This window comes from Gracilinanus agilis, chromosome 1 (genome assembly GCF_016433145.1).
Source record: "Gracilinanus agilis isolate LMUSP501 chromosome 1, AgileGrace, whole genome shotgun sequence".
Taxonomy (NCBI): Eukaryota; Metazoa; Chordata; class Mammalia; order Didelphimorphia; family Didelphidae; genus Gracilinanus; species Gracilinanus agilis.
The window spans coordinates 702,445,960-702,469,258 of record NC_058130.1 but is presented as its reverse complement, the minus strand read 5'-3'; the positions used below and the strand labels follow the sequence as shown (position 1 = coordinate 702,469,258).

Genomic DNA, 23,299 nt, shown 5'->3' with positions numbered 1-23,299 from the left:
CCAGATCCTCTTGACACCAAGCTCTGTGAGTGAGTTGAATTAAAGCTCATGAATAACCTATTTTCTCAGTAAAATTGGAGATGATGATTATTACACCAATCTCAGTCCAGTCTGGCAGAACAAGAAAGCAGCCCACCTCTGCTGAAAGATGGAAAAGGTGGAAAGGGAAGGAGACTTCCATCTAGATCATTATATGCAGAGTTCAACTGGGTCACTGGCTGCTGTTTTTACTTAACCTTAATTTGTTTTTCTCTGTTCTATGCAACAAGCCTTTATTAAATGTCTACTTGGCAGCTAAGAGGTGCAATAAATATGGCAATGGGCCTGGATTCAGAGAGTTTAAGGGAGTTCAAATCCAGCCTCTAAACACCTTACTAGCTATGTGAGCTGGAGCAAGTCAGTTAACTGCTGTTTGCCTCAGTTTCCTCATATGTAAAGTAGGGATAATAATGGAACTACCTAGGGTTGTTGTGAGGATCAAATGAGAATAACTAAAGCTTTTAGCAACGATTGGTACATAGTTAAGTCCTATATAAACTTCAGCTATTATTGACTATTACTACTACTACCACCACCACCACCACCAGCCAGTTACCAGTAAGACTGCTAGGGAAACAATCCCAGCCCACTCAAAGTGTGCCCTCTTGGTGTCACAAAATGGGATTAAATTCGGATGGTGGGAACCACATCTAGAAATGACTTATAAGCAACTAAAAGGCATCAATAATGCTTTTTTTTTTTTAAATAATAAATTTGGAGTTGAGATCTACAGAGAACTGCCATGGGAGACTTGAAACATCTCTGGGGATCTGGAGAGTCCGGAGCATTTCGCGGCAAGGGAGGTGGACTTGCCCAAGGTCATGCACTGAATGGTAGGCGAGTGTCCAGACTCTCAGTCTCGGACTCTGCGCTCCACCTTGGTGGGCGCGAATGGGCCTGAGAAGTTCGGCTGCCCCCGCTGGAGAAGGTGAGAGGCCCAGCGGACAAGCGAGGATGCCCGGGTCCTTGATCCTTCCCAGCCCACGCTGGATCTGAGCCAGCCTCGAACCCGAGGCTCCCGGCGTCCGTGAACTTCCCGAAAGGCGTTGTGGCGTTGCTGGGGGCGCGGATTCCCGAGTGTTTCGGCCATTGGTCGGGGTGTGTCCCCACGTGACTCGCCTCTCCCCAAGCGTTCTCCCGGAGCGCAGACATTGCACATTCTGGGCTGGAGGATGGAGAAGCCGCAACCGGAGCTGGAGCAGGAGAAGGATCCGGAGGCGGAGGCAGCAGCCCGGGCCCTGCTCACCGACCTCTACCAGATCACCATGGCTCTGGCCTACTGGCGGGCGGGCCGGGCCCTGGAGCCCGCTGAGTTCGAGCTCTTCTTTCGCCGCTGCCCCTTCGGGTCCTCCTTCACCCTGGCCGCGGGGCTGCGGGACTGCATGCGCTTCTTGCGCGCCTTCCGCCTCCGCCCGGCAGGTACCGCCGCGGCGGGCCCGGTTCCGAGCCCGACCCGAACCCTGACCCTGACCCTGGTCCTGGCCCTTACTCTACTCCCAGATTCATACCCGGCCCCGCCCCACCCCCAACCTAGCATGTGTCCCAGTCTCAGATTCGGACTCTGCCTATGTCCCTGCTCCAGTTCCAGGTTCATACCTTTTCTGTGTCCCTGCCCCAGTCCTAGATTCAAACCCTTCGCCAGTCCCAGGCTGCGACCCCGCCCCAGTCCCAGATTCGGACCCTTTAAGTGTCCCTGCATGTGTTCCCGTCTCGGTCCCAGGTTCAGACCCCGCCCCGGTCCCAGATTCGGACCCTGCACAGGTCCCTGCCCCACCCGGGTCCCAGATTCAGACCTTGCCCTAGTCCAAGATTCGGACCCCGGGGCCCCAGACGCAGATTCCGACTGAGCCAAGATCCTAGATCGCGGATCCGAGGTCTTAACCGGTGTCCCACCTCTTTGCCGCAGCGGCAGCGCTTGCCGGGAGGACACAGTGTAGAGAATTAGGAAGGGCGCGTTGGCCGTGAACTTTGAGGGATGACCTACTCCAGTACTAACGCCCTTTTCTTTCTTGGTCTCAGTTTCCCTTTTGTAAAAGAGAGGGTTGAACTTAAGGTTCCCTAAAGTCTCCAAAGACCGCAATTGCTCCTAGGGATGGTGGGTCGGAGAGTCCGCTGGGTATTGCGAAAGGCTAGGTGGTTTGGGACAGGGGAAGGGGGGAGGGGAGGGGAGGAGGAATCCCAGCCCGATTCCTGATTGGCTAGGAGTGACCTGGACTTGGGAGAAGAGCCTGAAGCTCTGGCTCCGCGGAGGTTAGCTAATCGCTGGAAAGGCCAAAAACGTTCTCTGCCCTCAAGGAGCTCACGGTCTGAGGGGGAGAGGACGTGCTAACAACTTCGTACAAACAAGCTAGACAATACATTGGAGGTAGTCGAACGAAGGAAGGGGTTAACGCTGAGGAGGATCAGGAAAGACTTGTCCGGGAAGGAAGGGGGGGCAGAAAATGGAGATTTGAAGAGGGAGGAAATTTCTGGCATGAGGGGCAGACAAGCCAGTGAAAATGCCTGGAGTTGGGAGATGGAGTGTCTTCTTGGAGGGACAGGAAGGAAGCAAGTGGGACCATGGAGCATTATGGTTCAAGAGAACTGGAAAGGGAGGAGGGAGACAGGTTCCCAAGGGTTTTAAATGTCAAACAGCATTTTATATTTATTTTCTCTTGGAGGCAATAGGGAGCCACTGGAATTTATTAAACGGAGAGGTGATGGGGAGAAGCGAGACCCAAGCTTTAGGGAGGTTAATTTGTCAGCTGAATGGAGTGACAGGGAGGGAGACCAGCCAGGAGGCTATGGCAGTAGTCCAGGTATGTAAAGTAGTAGCCCTATGAGGAGAGAGGAGGGCCCACCTAGTTCCAAAAGGTAGAATCCACAGGTCTTGGCAAGGGATTGGCTATGGCAGGGGTCAGGGCAGTAAAAGAGAGTTAGGAGTAAAGGATGCCACTAAGCTGTGAGCCAGGTGCCTGGGAAGATGGTGGTGCCTCTGACTAGAATATGTGATAGGAAGAGGGTGAGATTTAGGGAGAAAAGGACATGAGTTCAGCATCAGACATGTTAAGCAGAAGATGCCAAAGGGACCTCCAATTTGAGAGCCTAAAGGGCAGTTGGTGGTGAGAAACTGGAAGTGTGTTGCCAGGAAAACACTTTCTAAGTTTAAAATTTTTCCAAGAAAAAGATTGTAGGCAATTATGTTTCTTTTATGAGGAAAGTAATTGTCAAGGCGTGGGTCCCAGAGTTAATGGGGAACACTTTGTAATTAAGCAGATCTAATCCCGGAATCCAAAGAGCAAGCCCAAGGGCTAGAAAGATCAGGCCCTTCTGGCCTCAGGTTAGAATTGAAGAAAGATGAAGGAGTGGAAAAAGGCCACGTCCTTAGACCAAAGATCAAAGGTTCCTTTATCAATTAAGCCACATGCATTTATTAAGTGCCTACTTATAGCAAATATATATGAACCGAATAAAAGAGAGTAGGTCCAAGGTAGGATAGGAATCAGGAAAGGCTTCCTGTAGCTGTGTCTTGAAGGGAATAAAAGATCCTCCAGGCATATCCAGGAGGGAGGGAGGATATTCCAGGTAGGAGAATTTGCCACAGTGACAGGAAAATAGTAGATGGAGCTCTCTTTGGGAGAAACTAAGACCAGCTTGGCCGGGGAGTAATGTAGGAGAAAGCCAGAAAGAGAATACTAATAGCTAGCATTTATATAGCTAGCCAGGCACTGTGCAAAACACTTTACAAACATTTCATTTAACCCTCATAGTAACGTGAAAGTACATACTATTATTATTGACATTTATAGTTGAGGAAACTGAGTCAAACAGTGAGTGAGGGAATTGCCCTGGGTCATGAAGCTAGGAAATATCTAGGCTGGATTTGAACTCAGGTTTTCCTGGCTCCAAGCCCAGCACTATAGCCACCAGGTCTTAAAGGACTTGAATGTCCAACAAAGTTTATATTTTAGTCTCAGAGGCAACAGGGAGCCCATGGGGATAATTGAGAAGGGAAGTGGCATGATCAAACCTTTGTTTAAATATTGTCCCTTAAAAAAAAGAAAAATAGGGGGCATCTGGGTGGCTCAGTCGATTGAGAGCCAGGCCTAGAGACAGGATGTCCTGGGTTCATATTTGACCCCAGACAAGTTGTGTGACCCTGGGCAAGTCACTTAACCCCCATTCCCTAGCTCTTACCTCTCTTCTGCCTTGGAGCCAATACCCAGTATTGATTCTAAGACAGAAGGAAAGGGTTTTAAAAAAATGTTTTTTTAAAGAAAGAAAAATAAATATAGTCCCTTTGGCAACTGGGTAGGAAAGGGATAGGAGTGAGGACAAACTTAAGGTGGGGAGACCAAGTAAGAGGAACCCCCTAGTGAGACCCGAGGTGACCCAGGAGATCTAGGGGAAGCATGGTCAAGATAGAAATGGGTAGCACAATACCTGGAGCACTAGACCTGGATTTAGGAAGTCCTGATTTCAAGTCCTACCTCAGACCAGCTTTGTGAACCTGGGCAAATCAGCCTGTTTCTTCATCTGTAAAATGGAGGTAATAATAGCACCTACCACCCAGGGTCACGAGCATAAAATTAGATGATATCTCGAAGTGCTTTGCAGCTCTGTAAATCCTAGCTATTTATTACACTCATCCTCGTCATATTATTTTTTAGATTCTAATGTGGGGAACGAGGCAGGACCAGACCAGAGGCTCTTGGCCCTGCCGTGGAAGGGTTTACATCCTGTGTGCCTGTCTTCCCCACAGATGTAAAGTACCTGGCCTCTGTGCTCCCACCAGACACGGACCCTGCCTTCTTTGAACACCTGCAGGGACTGGACTGCTCTGCAGTGACTATTCGGGCCCAGCTCGAGGGTTCCCTGGCCTTTGCCCATGTGAGTGTGTACAGCCTCATCCAGTTCCACCCCCCATCCCCCTACACCCCTACCCCCCGCCCCCCCACTAGGAGGGGAGACTCTCTGACTAGAGAGAGGCTCTGACAGGGCCTTGCCATCTTCATGCTCCAGGTACCATTACTCTGCGTATCAGGGCCTCTCCTCCTAGTGCAGCTCCTGGAGACTCCCCTGCTCTGCCTCATCAACTATGCCAGGTGGGGCCAAGGGGAGATGGACACAATCCACCTCCCATCATCTGTGGGAGCAGGAGGGCCCATGGGAGAGTTAGGAGGACCCTCCCCACACATCTTTCCTTGTCTTCTCTAGCCTGGTGGCCACTAACGCAGCCCGGCTGCGCCTGATAGCAGGGCCAAAGAAGCGGCTATTGGAGATGGGGCTGCGGCGGGCACAGGGCCCTGATGGAGGCCTCACAGCCTCCACCTACAGCTACCTGGGCGGTGAGGACCCATCTGCCCAGGCCACCCCAGTAGTGCCCAAGAGCCCCTCCCTTCCCTTTCCTCTTGCCCTCTGCCCCAGAACACCCTGGGCCCTGGGAGCTCTGCCTGCACTGCTGAGCTGGAATCCTAGAACAAAAGGGATGAGCTGGAAGGAACCTTAGAGTTGGCCTGGACCAGCCTTCTCTATTTTACAAATGAGAAAAATGAACTGCCTGCAGGGCCCTCTATTCTCTTCCTGAAACATCAGCCTCCTCCAGTTCCACCCTCCCCCCACCCCACCCCCACCCCTTAGTATTGAGAGGCAACACAATCCAGTGGAAAGAACTCTGGCTCTAGAGTCAGAAGTGATAGGTTCAAATCCTGCCTCTGAGACTTATTACTGGTGTGACCTTGGATAAGTCACTTAGCTTCATTAGGCTTCCATTTCCTCATCTGTAAATTGAGGGAGTTGGACTAGATGGCACGTAAAGTCCCTTCCAGCTCTGGGTCTATGATCTGCCACTAAGTGGGAAGGACCCTGGCCCTGTAGTGCTCTTCCCTAGAACCCTCCCTTCCTCCCTGGCATGGCCCCTGCTCTTCCCTGACCCTGTCTCCTGCCCCTGCCCCGGCTCAGGCTTTGACAGCAGCAGTAACGTGTTGGCCGGGCAACTTCGAGGGGTGCCTGTGGCTGGCACTCTGGCTCACTCCTTCATCACCTCCTTCTCTGGCTCCGAGCAACCCCAGGCCCCGGTCAGTGTAGTCACCAGGAGGCAAGGGTGGGGTGGGAGAGCCCCTAAACCGAGGACCCCCTAAGCTCTTTCCCTCATCCCTATGCTTTTCTTTGGAGCTCAGCCCACCAAATCCCTGCCTGAAAGCTCCGTCTCTTCTCCAGGCTGGCTCCATATCCATCTCTTGCCCTGATCCCAGGTCCCCTGCCCTCCCCCTCAGCCTTGGCTCCCTTCCCCGCCTTTCCCCGACCCCCTGTACTAAGGAGGAAACTGAGGATCAAAGGGAGGAGGGACTGGTCCACAGTTTTACAGGGAATTGGAGGAAAAGCCCCCACCTCCTGAAATAGAGCCCCAACTTCTGTTCCCTGGTCCCCCTGGATTCACCATCTCCCCAGAAGTTCCAGTTGCTGATCCTCCCATCTCCCACTATGTGTCTCCCCCCAGATGCTGACTCCAGCATCTGGGCAAGGGCCTCCCAGGGACCTCTCCATCCTCACTGAGTCTTGGCTAGGCAAAGTGTGTGAGTACCTGGGCCTTCGAGTGGAAGAGATTCACCTTGGAGAACGAGCTGCCTTTGTGGCCTATGCCCTGGCTTTCCCCCAAGCCTTCCAGGGGCTGCTGGACTCCTACAGTGTCATGCGGTAAGCTGAAGACTGCGAGCTGGGGGTGGGCCAGGAGCCAGGGAATGCAAGGAGAGAACTCCTTCCTTCCTCTCCTCCGTCCTTTCCCAGGAGTGGGCTTCCAAATTTCCTGGCCGTGGCGCTGGCGCTGGCCGAGCTGGGGTACCGGGCAACAGGGGTGCGACTAGACAGCGGAGATTTACTGCAGCAGGCCCAGGAAATCCGAAGAATTTTCCGGAAATGTGCCTCCCAGTGAGCCCCGACCCTTGAAGGGGACCTTGGTGAAATTAGGGGAAGGGGCTGAGCCAGAGGGAAAAAGGGCCCCAGAGGCAGGAAGGCTGGTGTGGGGAGGTGCCCTCTGGGAAGCAGCATGGCAGGGGAGATGGGAGGATGCTTTTAGTGGGGAGCAAGAGCTGGGGGGGGGCAGGGAGGAGAGGAATCTCCCAGAAAAGCTTATCTCAGTGAGCTGAAAGGTCTCTGGAGTTTGGTAATCAGGAGACAAGGCCGGTGCCAGGAGGTAAGAGAACTGGGGCAAGGGGGAGTAGACCTGGCCCAGGACAGTGGAGAGTAGGTCAGAGAAATGATGAAGGGGCCCTGGGAGTGTGGGAGCCTTCCTGATAGGGAGACCAAAACGGGGTGAGGAAGGGGAGCATTTATTAAGCACTTTTCATGTCAAGCCAACAAGCCTTAATTGTTGTTGTTTAGTCGTGTCTGACTCTTCATGACCCCATTTGGGGTTCTCTTGGCAAAGACATTGAGGTGGTTGGCCATTTCCTTCTCCAGCTCATTTATTAGATGAAGAAACTGAGGCCAGCGGGGTTAAGTGACTTGCCCAAGGTCACACCACCGCCAGTAAGTGCCTGAGGCTGCATTTGAACTGGGGTCTTCTAGACTCTAGGCCCAGGGCTCCATCCACCACATCCATGTTTGATTTAGAGAGCTAGCTAGGAGGACATCAGCCTAGCTGGAGTGGGGTGACAGTGAAGGGTTGGGCCTGCCGGGGTGTAGGGGGCAATTGGTATCATAAACTTGTAGATTTAAGAGATCCTCGGTTCAAAAAAAAGTCTCCTTACATCAGATGAGGAAGTGGAGGTCCTACAGAGGTCACATTTACACAGAGGGGCAAGGGCCACAGCTAAGTGAACTCCAGGACCCTTGTCCCAGAAATCCTAGGGCACTGCCCTGGCCCATTCTACAAAGGAGGGAGGGAGGGATTCACACCTTGTGTCCCTTCTCTCAAGCTTCCAGGTGCCTTGGCTGGAGTCTGTGTCCATCGCTGTGAGCAACAACATAGATGAGAGAGTGCTGGCCCAGCTGGCTCACAAGGTCTGGGAGGCGGAAGAGGGGCTGGGGGAGGGGCGGGTCCAGGGGCTGCCCAGCAGCCATCGGGAGGTGGAATAGGGCCCAGATCCCCTCAGGGAGGAAGAGTTCGGGGCTGCCCCAGGCCTCCCATTCCCTGTGGTCCTTCCCCTCCAGGACAGTGAGGTGGATCTCATCGGCATCGGTACCAATGTGGTCACGTGTCCCCTGCAGCCTTCCCTTGGCTGTGTGTACAAGGTGAGGGAAGAGGCCCAAATGGAAATCACAGGGAGACTTGAAGGAGATGGGGAGGCAGAGGTCAGCGTCCCCCTCATTTTCCCAGCTAGTGTCCGTGAGAGGGCAGCCCTGTCGGAAGCTAACTGAGGACTCTGAGAAGCAGACGCTGCCGGGGAGCAAGGCAGCCTATCGGCTTTACAACCGAGAAGGTGAGCTTCCCTCAGCCTCTCCTCCTCCCTGCCTGCCTCCGAACCTCCCTCTAGTATGTAGTGATCATCCTGGTGACTCTGGGCAGCCCAGTCCTGTTCCTCAGATCCCTAAGGAAGGAAGTCCCATGACCAGTGATCCTTGAGTCTTGCCTCTGCCTCAGGGTGCTGGCCAGGAGAGGGAGAGTCAAGCCCAGCCAGTTTCCCCTTTCTGATCATGTCTCCCAGGAGCCCCAATCCTGGACCTGCTGCAGCTGGAGGAGGAGCCCCCACCCCAGGCTGGTCAGGAGCTGAGGGTGTGGCCCCTGGACATATCAGGAGGTGACTGCAGAAGCCAGACCCTCACTCCCGTCTCCTTGGAGCCACTGCTCAGAGTCTACTTCCACCTGGGACAGGTGACCCCTGAGATGGTCAAAGGGTTTAGGGCACTGTTTTTCTCCCTTCCCCTTGGATGCTTCCATCCCCCTTCTCATTTCTTAAAGCCAAACCCCCAATATCCAGAGCTCTCCAGCCTTTGCTCTTGGGCTTTCCTCCTCCCGTTGCCAGTTTATTATCCTTCTCTTGCCCCAAGATCCGAAGCCTTACTCATTTGCCTTCTTTCGATTCCCAGATGTGTGAACCCATTCCCTCCCTTGCTGAGTCTCGGGCCTTAGCACAGAAGTCCCTGAGCTGCCTCAGCTCAGCTCAAAAGCGACTGGAGAATCCTGAGCCCTACCAGGTGGGTGACACTTTGTCCCTCCCACTCCAAAAATTTCCCTCGAGGCCTTCACCCAGAGAGAGATTTTCCCCATTTCCTCGAGTCAGTCACTAGATGGGAGATTCCCCAGATTCTTCCCTTCCATTCCCCTCTGATCGCCTGTGGGGAGGGGGGCGGGGAGGTGGCTGACTTGCTCCTATTGGGGCCCATTTAGTATGGGGTCTTGAGCACCACCCCTCTCCTCGTCCCTTCTCCAGGTGGCACTTTCTGAGAAGTTACATGCTTTGCTGGAGAGTCTGGCCCAGAGCAGCCCGGAGGGCCCCTGAGGTCGGAAAGGAGCCTCACATCCAGGAAGCCTCATTGCTCTGTCTAAGGAGTCCCAAGGTCCCAATCCAGGGATGGAGGGGCAGGGGTGGGAGGGGTCTCCCCTTGGACCCCATCTGCAAAGCCACACTAAAGTTTTGGTTCTCTTTGATGGATGTATCCTCAAGTTCAGTGCTAGAGGGGAAGGGCCAGGGTGGAGGAGATCTTCTCTGAAAGTCCATGGGGGAGACAGGAGGAGGATCCTCAGGATTGTCTGGACCCTTGGATGGTCTTGGAGAGCATCAAATCCAAACCTGTACCTAAGCCCATAATCCCCTCTTCAATTTCCCTGAAAAAAGGGTCACCCAGCTTCCTGTTGCATCTCCCCAACCCCACTGGCTGGAGTTCTCCTGACACTCACATGGACTAATGTTCTCGGGGCAGGATGGGGTGGAATATTTTGTCCCTTTGTACCTGGGTATGGGGTGAAAGTGTGGGCAGTAGCCATAGAATAGCTGCTGGGTAATGGACCAGAGTGAGAAACTTCTTAGAATTTAGCATTTTTTAAGGGAGAAGAAACAGGGAGGATGGAAGAAGGAGGAACCAAGAAGGAAAGAAAAAGAGGAAACAAACTGGTGGTGAGAAAAGAAAAAATGGAAATTAGGCACTGAGCAGGGAGCAGGCAAGGAGGAAAGACATGAGTAGATACAGTGGCAATGGGTGAGATGAGCCTAGAGATGGGGAGGAGTCTGCCTTGGGTACAGTACAGTAGAGCGAGATTGTAGACAGCCTTAAATGCCAGGATAAGGACTTTAGAGTTGATTCAGTGTACCATAGAGATCCACTAACGGTACAGAGCAAAAGAGTACCCGGTATATTAAAAATATTATGGTGCATGAGGCATTCATTTGGGAAACTGGAGGGACACATGGAAGAGCCAGTGGGACTTAGTAAGGTGGAAAGATGGCTGGATTTAATATCAACTAGGTGACACAATGAATAGAGCCCTGGTTCTAGAGTCCAGAAGACTCAAATGTGGCCTCTAGTTGTATGACCCTGGGCAAGTCACTTAATCCTGTTGGCCTCAGTTTCCTCATCTGTGAAATAAGCTGGAGAAGGAAATGGAAAACCTCTTCAGTGTCTTTGCCAAGAAAACCCCATTTGGGATCACAAAGAGTCAGACATACTGAAATGACTGAACAGCAATAACAATAAATGACAGAGTATCTGGATCGAAGCCCAGTGCCTTCACTTATCATTTTTAGTTGGCATTTATTAAGTGCTCATTTTGTGTCAGGCACTGTGTTAAGCACTGGAAATAAAAGGCAAACGACAGCCCTGTTCTTAAGGAAAACTTAAAGAAGACAACATACAAATAATCATAAACAAACAAGATGTATCCAGGATAAATGAGAAATTATCTGGGAAGGCACTAGGCATTAAGAAGGGGGTCCAGGAGAGGCTTCTGGATTTTAGCTGAGACTTGAAGGGAGTCAGGAGTCAGAGACAAGGAGAGAGAATATTCTAGGAATGGGAAAACAGCCCAGGTAATACATGTGGCTGGGAGAGGGAGTGTCATTCAAGAAATAGCAAGGATGGCTCAGTGGTTTGGGAGCCAGACCTAGAGACAGGAGATCCTGGGTTCAAAAATCTGGCCCCAGACACTTCCTAGCTGTGTGACCCTGGGCAAGTCACTTAGCCCCATTGCCTAACCCCTTACCACTCTTCTGCCTTAGACTGAAAGGTAAAGGTTTAAAAAAAAAAAAGAAATAGTAAGGAAGCCAGTATCTTCGAAGCAGCCCAGAATTGCAATGGAGTATTAGAAGATGATGCTTAATTCATAGGACAGTGGGCTGTAAGATTAAAAATTAATATCCAAATACTCTAAGTATTATATTTTTATAAAGTTTATTAATAATAACTTGAAGCAAAAGGAAAATAGCTGCCTCAGTAAAGAAAAAGAAACTTTCTGGGAAAGGCACTCGCAGGAGGAGAGCAGGCACAGAGCTGCCAGAGAAGAGAGCGAGGGCGGGGTTACACACAATTTATAAACAAATGTAAGCACGCAACTTGGGGACGAAGGTGAAAGGGATGCTGGGTAATGTAGTTCAGGGGTACAAAATTTCTATTTACACAGGGCACTACTAGGACCTATAGCAGTGACAGTGATTAATAGAGAAGCTCATTACTTAATGAAGTTTTTCTTAGTCTTTCTACAGTTGTTACCTTTTGCTCCTAGTTATGCCCTTTTACACAAAAATGTCTTCTGATTCTGATATTCTGTGTGTCTCCAGTAGCCCCTCAAACGCTGGAAGGCAGCCCTCATGTTAAACATTCCCCTCAACCAGGTCCTCTTGCGGCATGGTGGCCCATTCGTTCGCTCGAGTGATCCTTATGGATTTTCTCCAATTTGTCCATGTCCTTCCTAAAAGGTGGCACTCAGAACTAAGCACGGGTTCCTAGACAGCTGCTCTGGCCTGGGGCTCTATGGGTCATGGCTCTCATTCTGGACACTTTGCCTCTGACCCATCTTGCAAACCCATTAGCTTTTTTTTTGGCCGCCAAACTCTGTTGTTGATCCAGGAACCTGGAAGCACATGAAACCCTTTGGGGCTGTTTCACGGTCACCCTGCCCTTAGGCAGCCTCTGAGTTCAGTCAGGGAAAACCAGCCGGACATTCTAGAGATCTTTAAAGGAGCTGGAGGCACGCTTCAGTGGGGCTGGAGAAAGGAGTTTTGTAGGGTTAGCCATTGCCAGTGGGAGTAGAATTGCAGACCTGGCAGGGATGTTAGGATTCCTTCCAGTCCAAACCTGTCCTACCTAGGAAGAAACTCTTCCCACCCATTCCTGTAGACATAGCCTTGGGGGTAGAGAGTAAAGGGAACACAGCATGGCCTAAGTATTTGGGAACAGCTTGACTCAGCCTTCATTCACCGAGGGAGTAACCCAGCACTCATTCCAAGCCCAGTTCATTTTTGTGGCTCCTTGTGGGGGATTCATAACCCCAGCCTTCATCCCTCTTTCTCCTTTACCTCAATTAACTCAATGATTCAAGAGGATTTGGAGCTACCTTTCTTTGTTTAAGTGGAGTTGCCAGCCTGTCCATAGGATAAATGGGTCCACTAGGTGTCCTGGAGATTGCTTCCCTGAAAACGCTGCGTTCCTGCCAGTTAAGATGACACAGTTAGTTGTCTTGCTATTTCCCCTTGAAAATTCCACGGAGGTGAAGGAGTCCTACCAAACTCCTTTCAGGAAACAAATATGATGCTCATACCTAAGCCAGAAAGAACAAACCAGGAAAAATTAGACAAATTTCAAAAATCCTAAATAAAATACTAGCTAAGGGACTTCAATAATATATCCCAAAGATTATACATTGTGACCAAATAGGATTTATGCCATGAATATAGGGGATGGTTTAATAAAAGGAAAACTAGTAACATCTTCGATTATATCAATAACAAAAGTAACAGTGGGAAAAGACATAATAAAACTATTTGTAGATGATATGATGGTACATGTGGAAAATACTAGAGATTCAACTAAAAAGTTAAGCAAAATAATGATTTTAGCAAAGTACCAGGATATAAAATAAACACATAGAAATACTTAGCATTTCTATGTATCATTAATAAAGCCCTGCAAAAAAAGATAGTGGGGGCAGCTTGGTGGCTCAGTGGATTGAGAGCCAGGCCTAGAGATGGGTGGTCCTGGGTTCAAATTTGGCCTTATACACTTCCTTGCTGAGTGAACCTGGGCAGGTCACTTAAAATTGATTGCCTACCCCCTACTGCTCTTCTGCTTTGGAACCAATATGCAGTATTGAGTCTAAGTTGGAAGGTAAGGGTTTAAAAATTAATTAAATAAATAAAGTAGCCATAAACAGAATAAAATACCTAGGAAAATTCTTGCCAAAACAAACCCAGGAACTATATGAACATAATTACAAAACATGTTTTATAAAAGTAAAATCAGATTTAAATAACTGGAGAAATATTAATTGATCATGGGTGGGCAGAGCCAATATCATTAAAATGACAATCCTACCTAATCTACTTATTCAATGCCATCCCAATTAAATTATCAAAAAATATTTTATTGAGGTAGAATATGTAATAACTCATTTGAAAGAAAAAAAGGTCAAGAATGTCAAAGGAGTTAATGAAAAAAAATATAATGGAAGGAAGTCTAGCAATACTAGATTTTAAACTGTATTATAAAGAAGTAATTATTGAAACTGACACTGGCTAAGAAATAGAAAGGTAGAGTACTGGAACAGAACAGACATACACCAAACAGTAATAGAAGATAATAGTAACCTTGTGACTGATAAAAGTAAAGATTCAATTTCTAGGATAAGAATTCACTATTTGGTAAAAATTGTTGGGAAAACTGGAAAGAAGTTTGGCAGAAACTAGGTATAAACCAATATCTTACAATATTTACCAAGATAAGATCAAAATGGATACATGACTTAGACATCAATGGAGATATCAAGCAGATTAGAAGAACAGGGACTATATTACCTATTAGATTTATGGATAGGAAAAGAATTTATACATGAGATAGAAAGTATTGTGGGATGTAAGATGGATAATTTTGATTACATTAAATTAAAAAGGCTTTATACAAGTACTATCCAAAATTAGAAGGAAAGCAGAAAGTTGGGGGGGGAAATATTTATAGACAGATTCTTGTATAGAGATTTCATATCTCAAATATATAGAGAACTTTGTCATATTTATAAGAACGAGCCATTCCCCAATTGATAAATGATCAAAAGATATGAACGGACAATTTTTGGATAAAGAAATCAAAGCTCTTTATAGCCAAATGAAAAAATGTTCTAAATCATTACTGATTAGAGAAATGCAAATCAAAACAATTCTGAGATACCATCTCATACCTGTCAGATTGACTAAAATGATAAAAGGACAAAATAACAAATGTTGGAGGGGATGTGGGAAAATAGGGACCATAATATACTCTTGGTGGAACTGTGAACTGATCCAATCATTTTGGAAAACAAATATAATCATGCCCAAATAGTTATAAAACTGTATATCTTTCAACCCAGTGATACCACTATTAGGCCTGTTTCCCAAGGTGATAAGAAAAAGGAAAAGAAGATATTTAATTATAGCAGCTCTCTTTGTAGTGGCAAAGAATTGGAAATTGAGAGAACACTCATCAATTGGGGAATGGCTAATCAAATACTGACATATGATCGTAAAGGAGTACTACTGTGCTATAAGAAATGATGAGCAGAATAATTTAAAAAAAAACCATGGAGGGGGTAGCTGGGTAGCTCAGTGGATTGAGAGTCAGGCCTAGAGACGGGAGGTCCTAGGTTCAAATCTGACCTCAGTCACTTCCCAGCTGTGTGACCCTGGGCAAGTTACTTGACCCCCATTGCCTACCCTTACCACTCTTCTGCCTTGGAGCCAATACACAGTATTGACTCCAAGACGGAAGGTAAGGGTTTAAAAAAAAAAAAAAACCATGGAAAGACCTATGTGAAATCATGAAAAAATGAATAGAACCAAGAGAACATTATATTGTCTGAAAAATAACTTGCAAATGTCCACCTCCAGAGAAAGACCTGATAAATAAAAACATGCAAGACAGTTTTATATATACATATAGTTTGGATTTTGGTCAAATGGTGCCTTCTCTAGTTTAGGGAGGAAGGAAGATGTCTGAAACTTTAATGTAATAAACAAACAAGTAAATTTTAAAATATATATGGAAAATGATGAGTAGGTTAGTTTTTTTAAACAGAAAACCTACATGAAATTATGAAGCAGGAAACAAGCAAAACCAAGAGAACATTATATACAGCAAGAGAAATATTGTTTGAAGAATAACTATGAATGTCCACCTCCAGAGAAAGAACTGATAAATAAAAAAATGAAGGACCTAGTTTTATTGTCAAATGATACCTTCTTTAGTGCACAGAGGGGAGGGAGAGAAGGAGATACCTGGGAACTTTAATGCAACAAAGAAAAAAAAGGGGTGGGGAAGAAAATTCCTCTGGGACTCAGTCTCTTTCCAAAAGAATCTGAGGCCCAGACCTCTAAGCCCTTTCTCCTATATTGATTGCATGACTGAGAAACTCCACAGGAAATAGTGAGTCATAAAAGTCTCCCTGGAGCAGGGTGAATCAAAGAAAAAGCTGAACAGGGAAAGAGGGGCAAGATATTAGGTGGTTCCTGATGATGTGGTATGATTTCATTCTAGAATGTCAGCATTCCTTGTCTAGCGAATCTCCCCATTTCCTCCCCAACTATTCCTCAAGCATTCCTGAGTCCAACTTGGATGACAGGTTCTATGACCTAACATGATCTAAGATTTCAGCAATCAGGGAATCTGGATCCTTGGAATTAGTAGGTGAAGCCCTAGATTGAGACCCTCAAGAGAACCCTAAAACACAGGATGGATAAAGGGATAATCTAAAGTAGAGAAATTGAGACCAAGAATCAGTCTGGACATTTGCCTATACTGAATAGTGAATAATATAAAGTCCTACACCTGGTTTCAAAAAGTCAACAGTATAATTAAAAGGGCAGTAGATGAGGCTAGACAGGGAGAAAAGCTAGCTCGCCAAAGACCTGGGATTTTTAGTAGACTAAAAATCATTTTGAGTCAGCAGTGTGATACTGGCAAAAGGCCTAATTCAGTCACAGGATGCATTATGGGAGGCAGAGTGTCCAGAACTACATCTCTGAGGTTACAAATGAACTTCTAAACTATATCTCTGGAGGACATTTCCACCCTGGGAATTCCACCCAGGAAATTACAGGTGTGGCTTTGTCTAAGGTGGTCAGGGAGGTAGGAGGGAGGATAATACTCCTGCTATACAGTATATGGCTTCTGGAGTATTCCAGATGCTACAATTGAGGAAGAGCAGTGACAAGCTATGGATGTCCAAAGGAGGGTGATCCAGATGGGGAGCAAAATGGAGACTATAGTGTAAGATTGAAGGAATTGAAAGATATGGGACTTCAGAAGTTGGAGGGAGTGCACATAAGAGCCCTTTTCAAGTATTTGAAGGAAGGAGAGATTAGGTTTATTCTGCTTGACCTTAGGAGCAACACAGGGAAGTTTTGAGGGAGGCTTCAAGTTCAGTGTAAGAAAAAACTAATGAATAATTGTTGTTGTTCAGTCATTTCAGTCACATTCGACTCTTTGTGGCGCCATGTGGAGTTTTCTTGGCAAAGAAATGAATGATTTACTATTTCTTCTCCAGCTCATTTTACCAATGAGGAAACTGAGCCAAAGAGGATTAAGTGACTTGTTCAAGATCAAATGAACGAGGCCAGATTTGAACTTAGAAAGACGAGTCTTCCTGACTCCAGACTTGACACTAGCTAGATAGAGTCATCCAAAAGTGGAACAACTTGCTTTCCTCTCTACCCACCCAGACCATCCACCATGGGTTTAGGCGAAAAATCCTTACCTGAATCCTCTCTTCTACATTCCTTACACGTGATCATTGATTCTTGGCTTAAAAGCCTCAAGAGTGGAAGACTCCTTGAGATGGCCCTTTGCACTTCTGGACAGCTCTCAGAAAGTTTTTCCTTATAACGATTTCCTTACACCAATTCTTAAATCTACTTATCAAAATTTCCACCCATGGCTCCTACTTCTGGCTTTTAGGGCTAACTGAGCAAATGTCATCCCTCTGTGGTGACAGTGCTTTGTTTTTTTATTTTTAAAACCTTTACCTTCCATCTTGGAATCATTACTGTGAATTGGTTTCAAGGCAGAAAAGTGGTAAGAGCTAGGCATTGGGGATTAAGTGACTTGTTTAGGGTCATCTAGCTAGGAAGTGTCTGGTGACAATACTTAATACTCAGATACCTATCATGCTCTTAGAGCCTTCTCTTCTCCAGGATAAATAACTCCTTCACCAATCCCACTTTTGGCCTAACCTCGAGGACTTTAACCATTTTGGTCATCCCCTTTGGATGATCTATTCCTCATCAGGTCCCTTCTAAAATATCACAACCAGCGCTGAAGACAAGATTCCAGATGTGATCTGATCAGGAGAGAGCACACCAGAATTATCACCTCCTTTGTTCTAGACTGTAGGCTTCTCTTAATGCAGCTTAAAATTGCACTAGCTTTCTTTGACTGTCATTGTATGTGGACTCATGTTCAGCTTATAGTCCACTAAAATCAACAAATATTTTTTCAGAAAAAAGAAAACTTGTTTTCAGAAGAAACAGCTTCTCAATTTCATTTGCAAAGTTGGTTTTTTGAAACCAAAGGACTTTACATTCATTACTCCTTTCATTTTATTCAGCACTGTGTTTTCATCTATCACAATCTCTTTGAATCCTGACTCTCAATTTATTAACTAGACTGCCTACCTGCATGTCATTTACAAATCTGATGTCTATGCCTTTATCTAAGTTTTTAATAAAATTTTTATAAAGCAAAGCACCAAGGATAGATTCCTGGGATTTTCCAACAGAGATCTGCTTCCAAGTTGACATTGAACCATCATTGGATCTAGCCATTCAACCAGTTCTTAAGTTATCTAATAGCAATCAATATAATCTTAGTGTCTATCTTTCCATCTTGTTCACAAGAATATCATGAGAACTATTGCCTAGTATTTTGCTGAAATTTAATTATTCTATATCTGTAGCATTTTTCTGATCCACAAGCCTAAGAAAGAAAGAAGGAAAGAAAGAAAGAAAGAAGGTTTTTTTTTTTTTTTTTAAGGAAGGAAGGAAGGAAGGAAGGAAGGAAGGAAGAAAGAAAGGAAGGAAGGAAGGAAGGAAGGAAGGAAGAAAGAAAGAAAGAAAGAAAGAAAGAAAGAAAAGTTTAATTTGGTCTGTTCTGGATGAAACCATGTTGGATCTGCGAATATCATCTTTCTAAATATTCACTAACTATTCTATAATAATATCTTTAGATTTAGAGTTAGATCTTTTAGATTTAGAAAATAAAATCTTTAGAATTTTGATGAGAATTAAAGTCAAACTGTTGTTTGTACCTCTTGACCTGTGTCTTTGAAAACTACATTCTCTCTCCTTTAAAAAAAAATTAGAATATTTGCTCTTCTTCATTCCTTAGTTCTCCACCATCCTTTAAAGATTACAGAAAGTGGCTCAGTAATCTGCCAGCACCATGGGAGATATATGTTTGGCCTTGAATTCGTAAAAGGCAGCTAGATGCAATCTTATAATCTCTTAAAGTTATTTTAAGCTTCAACTCCTTTTGTTCACTTTCTTTTTACTTTTTAAAAATATTTTATTCATTTTGAACTAGCCAAGATCCACCTTCCTTCTACCCCAACCTACACTTTGCTGACAAACAGAACACAAGAAAAGCAAAACCATTACAAACATATATAATCAATCAAAATTAATTTCCACATTAGCCATAGGAAAAGAGAATGTGTTTCATTCTGTAGAGGTGAGTATGTTTCATCATTAGTCCTTGAATCTTGGTTGGTCATGATGCTGATAAGAGTTCAGCACAATTGTATTCTATCATATTTATATACCATAATTTTTCATCCATTCCCCAATTTATGAACAGTCTCTCAGATTCCCATTCTTTGCCACCTCAAAAAGAGTCACAAATTTTTTTTTTTATATTCTTAGAGATCATTTTGTTTAGGACTGACTAATGCTTCCCTTAGTCTACCTCCCTTTAATTCTCTTCCCTGCCATTTCCCCTTTCTCTTCTGTTTTCCTATTGAGTGAAATGGATTTTTATACCCAACTCTCTGTTGCTGTGTCTTCCTTCTACTGATTAGTTTAAATGAAAGTAAGGCTAAAATGTCAGCCACCCCTCCTTCCTTGTTTGTATCTACTAACACACCCTGATTATGTGAAATAATTTTCCTTAACCTTCCTTTCTCTTCTCCCTACCTGTTGCTACTCCATGAATTCCTCTTTTTCCATTCCTTTCTTAAGATCATCAAGTCATAACAGAACTACTCCTCAGTCTTGTTCAATTGGATTATCTTTATGAACCCTGATCATTATAGGGTTCAAAGGGAACATATACACGAATCTTCTCATATTTGAATGTAGTTTATCCTTTTTTAGTTCCTTTATCGTTGTTCATTTATTTTTCTCTTTTTAAGTTTTTCTTCTGTTTGAATTTCAAAGTTTCTCTGCAGCTATGGTCTTTTCATCAAAAATGCTTAGATGGGGGCTGCCAGGGTGGCTTGGTGGATTGAGAACCAGGCCTAGAGACAGGAGGTCTGGGGTTCAAATCTGGCCTCAGACACTTTCTAGCTGTGTGACCCTGGGCAAGTCACTTAGCTTGCCTAGCCCTTATTCCTCTTCTGTCTTGGAACCAATACACAGTATTGGTTCCAAGACATAAGCTAATGGTTAAAAAAAAAAAAGATGCCAACCCCTTTTCATACCCTGGAGGGAGAAACTTAGTGTAGCCTCAGTTTATAATCAGGTTGTTTCAGCCTTTCCTTGAGGGGGAGTGAAGGACGGAAAGTTCATTTTCCACTTGAGTGACCCATGATAGTTGCCTCAATACCGAGTGACAAAGATGACAAAGATGACAAAGATGTCACCTTCCCAACTTCCTAACAAAGGTAAAGCCTTAGTCTAAGGCAGAGGAACCTCTCCAGGGAATTTCTGACACCAGTGAGTGGACAGAAGAGAGAGTTTGGGAGAGAGGCTCCACTCACAAGAACCTGGAGCTGGATGGCCAAGAGTTCTACAGAGATAGATTGGGTAAGCCAAGCCTCAGACCTGGAAGGGCCCATGGAGACCACTGAAGCCAACCCTATTGTCCTCCAGGAGAGAATCAGATCAATAAAAGGACACTGGAAGTTCTTAACAAGAATAGAGGCTGGGATTTGAGTCCCAAACCAGAAGTTTTTGCCAGAGAAGTCTGAGCTCCCTTGACATGCCAGTAGAAACTTATTTAATAGGTAACTGATCTGGTGGTAGAAAATGAATGAAGAAATAGTCAAATGAATGATTGAATAGATGAATGAAGTCCTTGAAGACCTCAGTAGCTGTCTTGGTCACCTCTCCAAGCAACCTGACCACACAATTCCTCCTAATGACCTCTTCCCCAATCCACTTTGGCCACACCATCTGGCCTTAGACATTTTCTAGCTGTGTGACTCTGGCAAGTCATTTACTCTTGTTTGCCTAGTCCTAGCCCGTCTGTCTTATAGTTGTTGGAGAAAATAAGGGTTTAAAAAAAAAAGAAGGAAAAGAAACCATAAATCTTTTCCCAAGTGTCTCCTGTTCCCTCAATAGATCCTTAGCATTGAGGAAAATTCATATTGATACAGTAGCCTTTGATTATTAACATTACTTTTTAATATCCCCTTCTCTGTCAAAAGTCCTTCTCTTACACTAGCTTAAAGAGAAGCCCCTCCCTGGCCAGTTGGAGGAAAGGCATCACATTCCTGCTTTTAAGGCATCTGCTTGTTAACTAGGTTGGGCTGGGCTCCACCCAATGGGGAATCTGAGTCGTGTTTATAAACAGGATCATGCTTGAATGAGCTTCCTCCGCAGGGGGATGAAGTGTCCTTGCTCCCCTCATTGAGGGGTTCCTTGGCCAGCTTGCTGGTAGCTGCTGAAATTTCCCACCCAGGCCCACATCTCAACTGCCTTTCTCCCCTCAACAGTGTGGCAATAGGGGGGTGCTGAGAGCTCTTAGTCCACCTCCTCATGAAGTGTCCACCAATTCCAGTTGCCCTTTTTATAGTCAGTTCTGTCTGAGGACATTTAAGAAGATCCAGGATCTTTGGTCGTGGTGAGAGATTACTGACCATCAGTTTTTTAAAACCCATTTTTTTAATTAAAAAAAATGTTTATACTATATATCGGTAAGGGTAGGCAATGGGGGTTAAGTGACTTGTCCAGGGTTGCACGGCTAGAAGTGTTTGAGTTCACATTTGAACCCAGGACCTCTCATCTCTAGGCCTGGTTCTCAATCCACTGAGCCACCTAACTATCCCCTAATCATCAATTTATTTATTATTACCACCCTAGTTAATAAATTGAATTTATATATATATCTATCTTTGTCTCTAGGAATTTTATTCACCATAGCTTCATGATTGAGGCTCCTCATCATCCTCATTTTCATCCTTTGAGTATTCTCTAGCTTAATGATATCCTTCTTAAAATATGGTGCTTAGGATCATTGAGGGGGCTTGGTAGATAAGAGTGTCAGATCTGGAGTTTGGAGACTCTAACATTTGTACAACCCAGAGGAATTGCTTGTTGGTTCCAGGAGGGGGTAGGGAAATGGGGAGGGAAAGAAAATGAATCATGGAAACATGGAAAAATATTTAAAAAATAATTTTAAATGAAAATGGAGTAGGGAGACTTAGGTTCAAATCTAGCCTTAGACACTTTCTAGCAGTGTGTCATTTAACCTTGATGGACTAGCCCCTTGCCATTCTGCTTAGAACCAATAGTTCTATTCCAGGGCTGCTGAATATCATCAAAAAAAGTTATATTAAATGACAGATAATTTCACTCATTAATAGTTCTGGTGCCCATCCTCTGCTGAGCCATTGCTATTTCTTCATAATCTTCTTATTCCTGTTTAAGGTTTTTGGTGGGGTGAGGTAGGGAGAGGCAAACTGATTTGTAATTTGTTCTATAGAGGTTACTGCCTGCTACCGACACATATGTAATTAGAATTTGTCTCCCCAGAACTCTCTATCCCAGCTTCCCATGTTCCTTCTTACCTTACATGCTAACGTAGGAAGGATATAAGTTTTGTGTGATTCCACCCTCTCTCTCTTTTCCCCTAATAGCAGCTGGGAAAGCTGGTTTTATGCCAGGCAGGAGAATCTAGACACGTGATTTTACTTTTTGTTAGATAATTAGGTTTGAACTTCTATTTCTTTTAGTTTATTTTCTTTCTACTTCAAGTGATTATTAATAAACTTTATAAAAATAATTAGTTTAATTAATTAATACTTGGAGTTATTGATATTGATTTAAATCTTACACACAGATCTGCCCCACATGGCAAGTCCCACGTGCCTGGAGGCACTGAGAGTGAACATGATTTATTCAGGGTCCCCCAGTCAGTGTGTATCAGAAGCCAAGATCAAATCTGGGTCTTCCTGTCTCTGAGGTCAGCCCCACTATTCATCATACCTGATGTCCCTTGGCAAGGTAAATGACAAAGAAAATCCCCCATATGCACAGAGAGGTGCATCCCTCCAAGATCTAAAAGTGGGAGAAGGAACCTGTGTAAGATGAACAACTCCAGTGTCCCAGCTAGAACATCTCTCTGATCCTTGCTGCTCCCCTAAAGAACTACTCTACACTGGACTACTTTCCACCTTGCACGGAGTTATGCTGTTCTTCCTTTGGGCTGCTGCCATCTGCTGGTTCTCTGATTAAGTTTTGGCTGGGAAATAGTCATTTATTTCAACAATATATGCTTGTGTGTGTGTGTGTGTGTGTGTGTGTGTGTGTGTGTGTGTGTGTGTGTATCTGACCCACACCTGTACCTAGTCAGCACAGCAAGAATACCTTAAGTACAATCTCTTTTGAGATGTTTTGCTTCTCCTTTGGCACCCTAGGATACCCCCATTCCCTTCATGTTTTAGGTATTTAAAACTAGGGTCATGCCATTGACCCTAATTTTCCTGAGCACAAAAGCTCATTATCTTTTCCTATAAATCTATTGTTCCCTCTGAATTCATTTTTCTGTCATTTAACTAATTCCCCACATCTATGACTTCAGTTTTAAAAACTCCTTTTTCTCTCTCATTTCTCATTCTTAATCAATTACCAAATCCTAGAGTATACATCTTTATATAAATCCTAGAGTCTACAGTAAACATCTGTCCCATTTGAACTTATGTTTGTATTACTACTGTGCACATGAA

General features: G+C 45.3%; 1 protein-coding gene across 5 annotated transcripts; it reads left to right on the top strand.

Moving 5' to 3' along the window:
• The first annotated feature begins 1,113 nt into the window (after positions 1–1,113).
• Positions 1,114–10,161, top strand: NAPRT (nicotinate phosphoribosyltransferase). Of its 5 annotated transcripts, none has more exons than XM_044669394.1 (13): positions 1,114–1,458; positions 4,781–4,908; positions 5,041–5,123; positions 5,236–5,366; positions 5,980–6,095; positions 6,518–6,714; positions 6,805–6,945; positions 7,935–8,019; positions 8,170–8,250; positions 8,336–8,438; positions 8,664–8,786; positions 9,041–9,153; positions 9,390–10,161. In XM_044669394.1, exons 1-13 carry the CDS (start codon positions 1,212–1,214, stop codon positions 9,456–9,458), a joined length of 1,617 nt encoding a protein of 538 aa, XP_044525329.1. In that variant the 5' UTR covers positions 1,114–1,211; the 3' UTR covers positions 9,459–10,161. The 5 variants fall into 5 exon arrangements, with proteins under 5 accessions (XP_044525329.1, XP_044525321.1, XP_044525337.1 ...); XM_044669386.1 differs by having other exon boundaries at positions 8,664–8,830; positions 9,046–9,153; XM_044669402.1 differs by lacking the exon at positions 8,170–8,250 and having other exon boundaries at positions 8,664–8,830; positions 9,046–9,153.
• Positions 10,162–23,299: the final 13,138 nt, after the last annotated feature.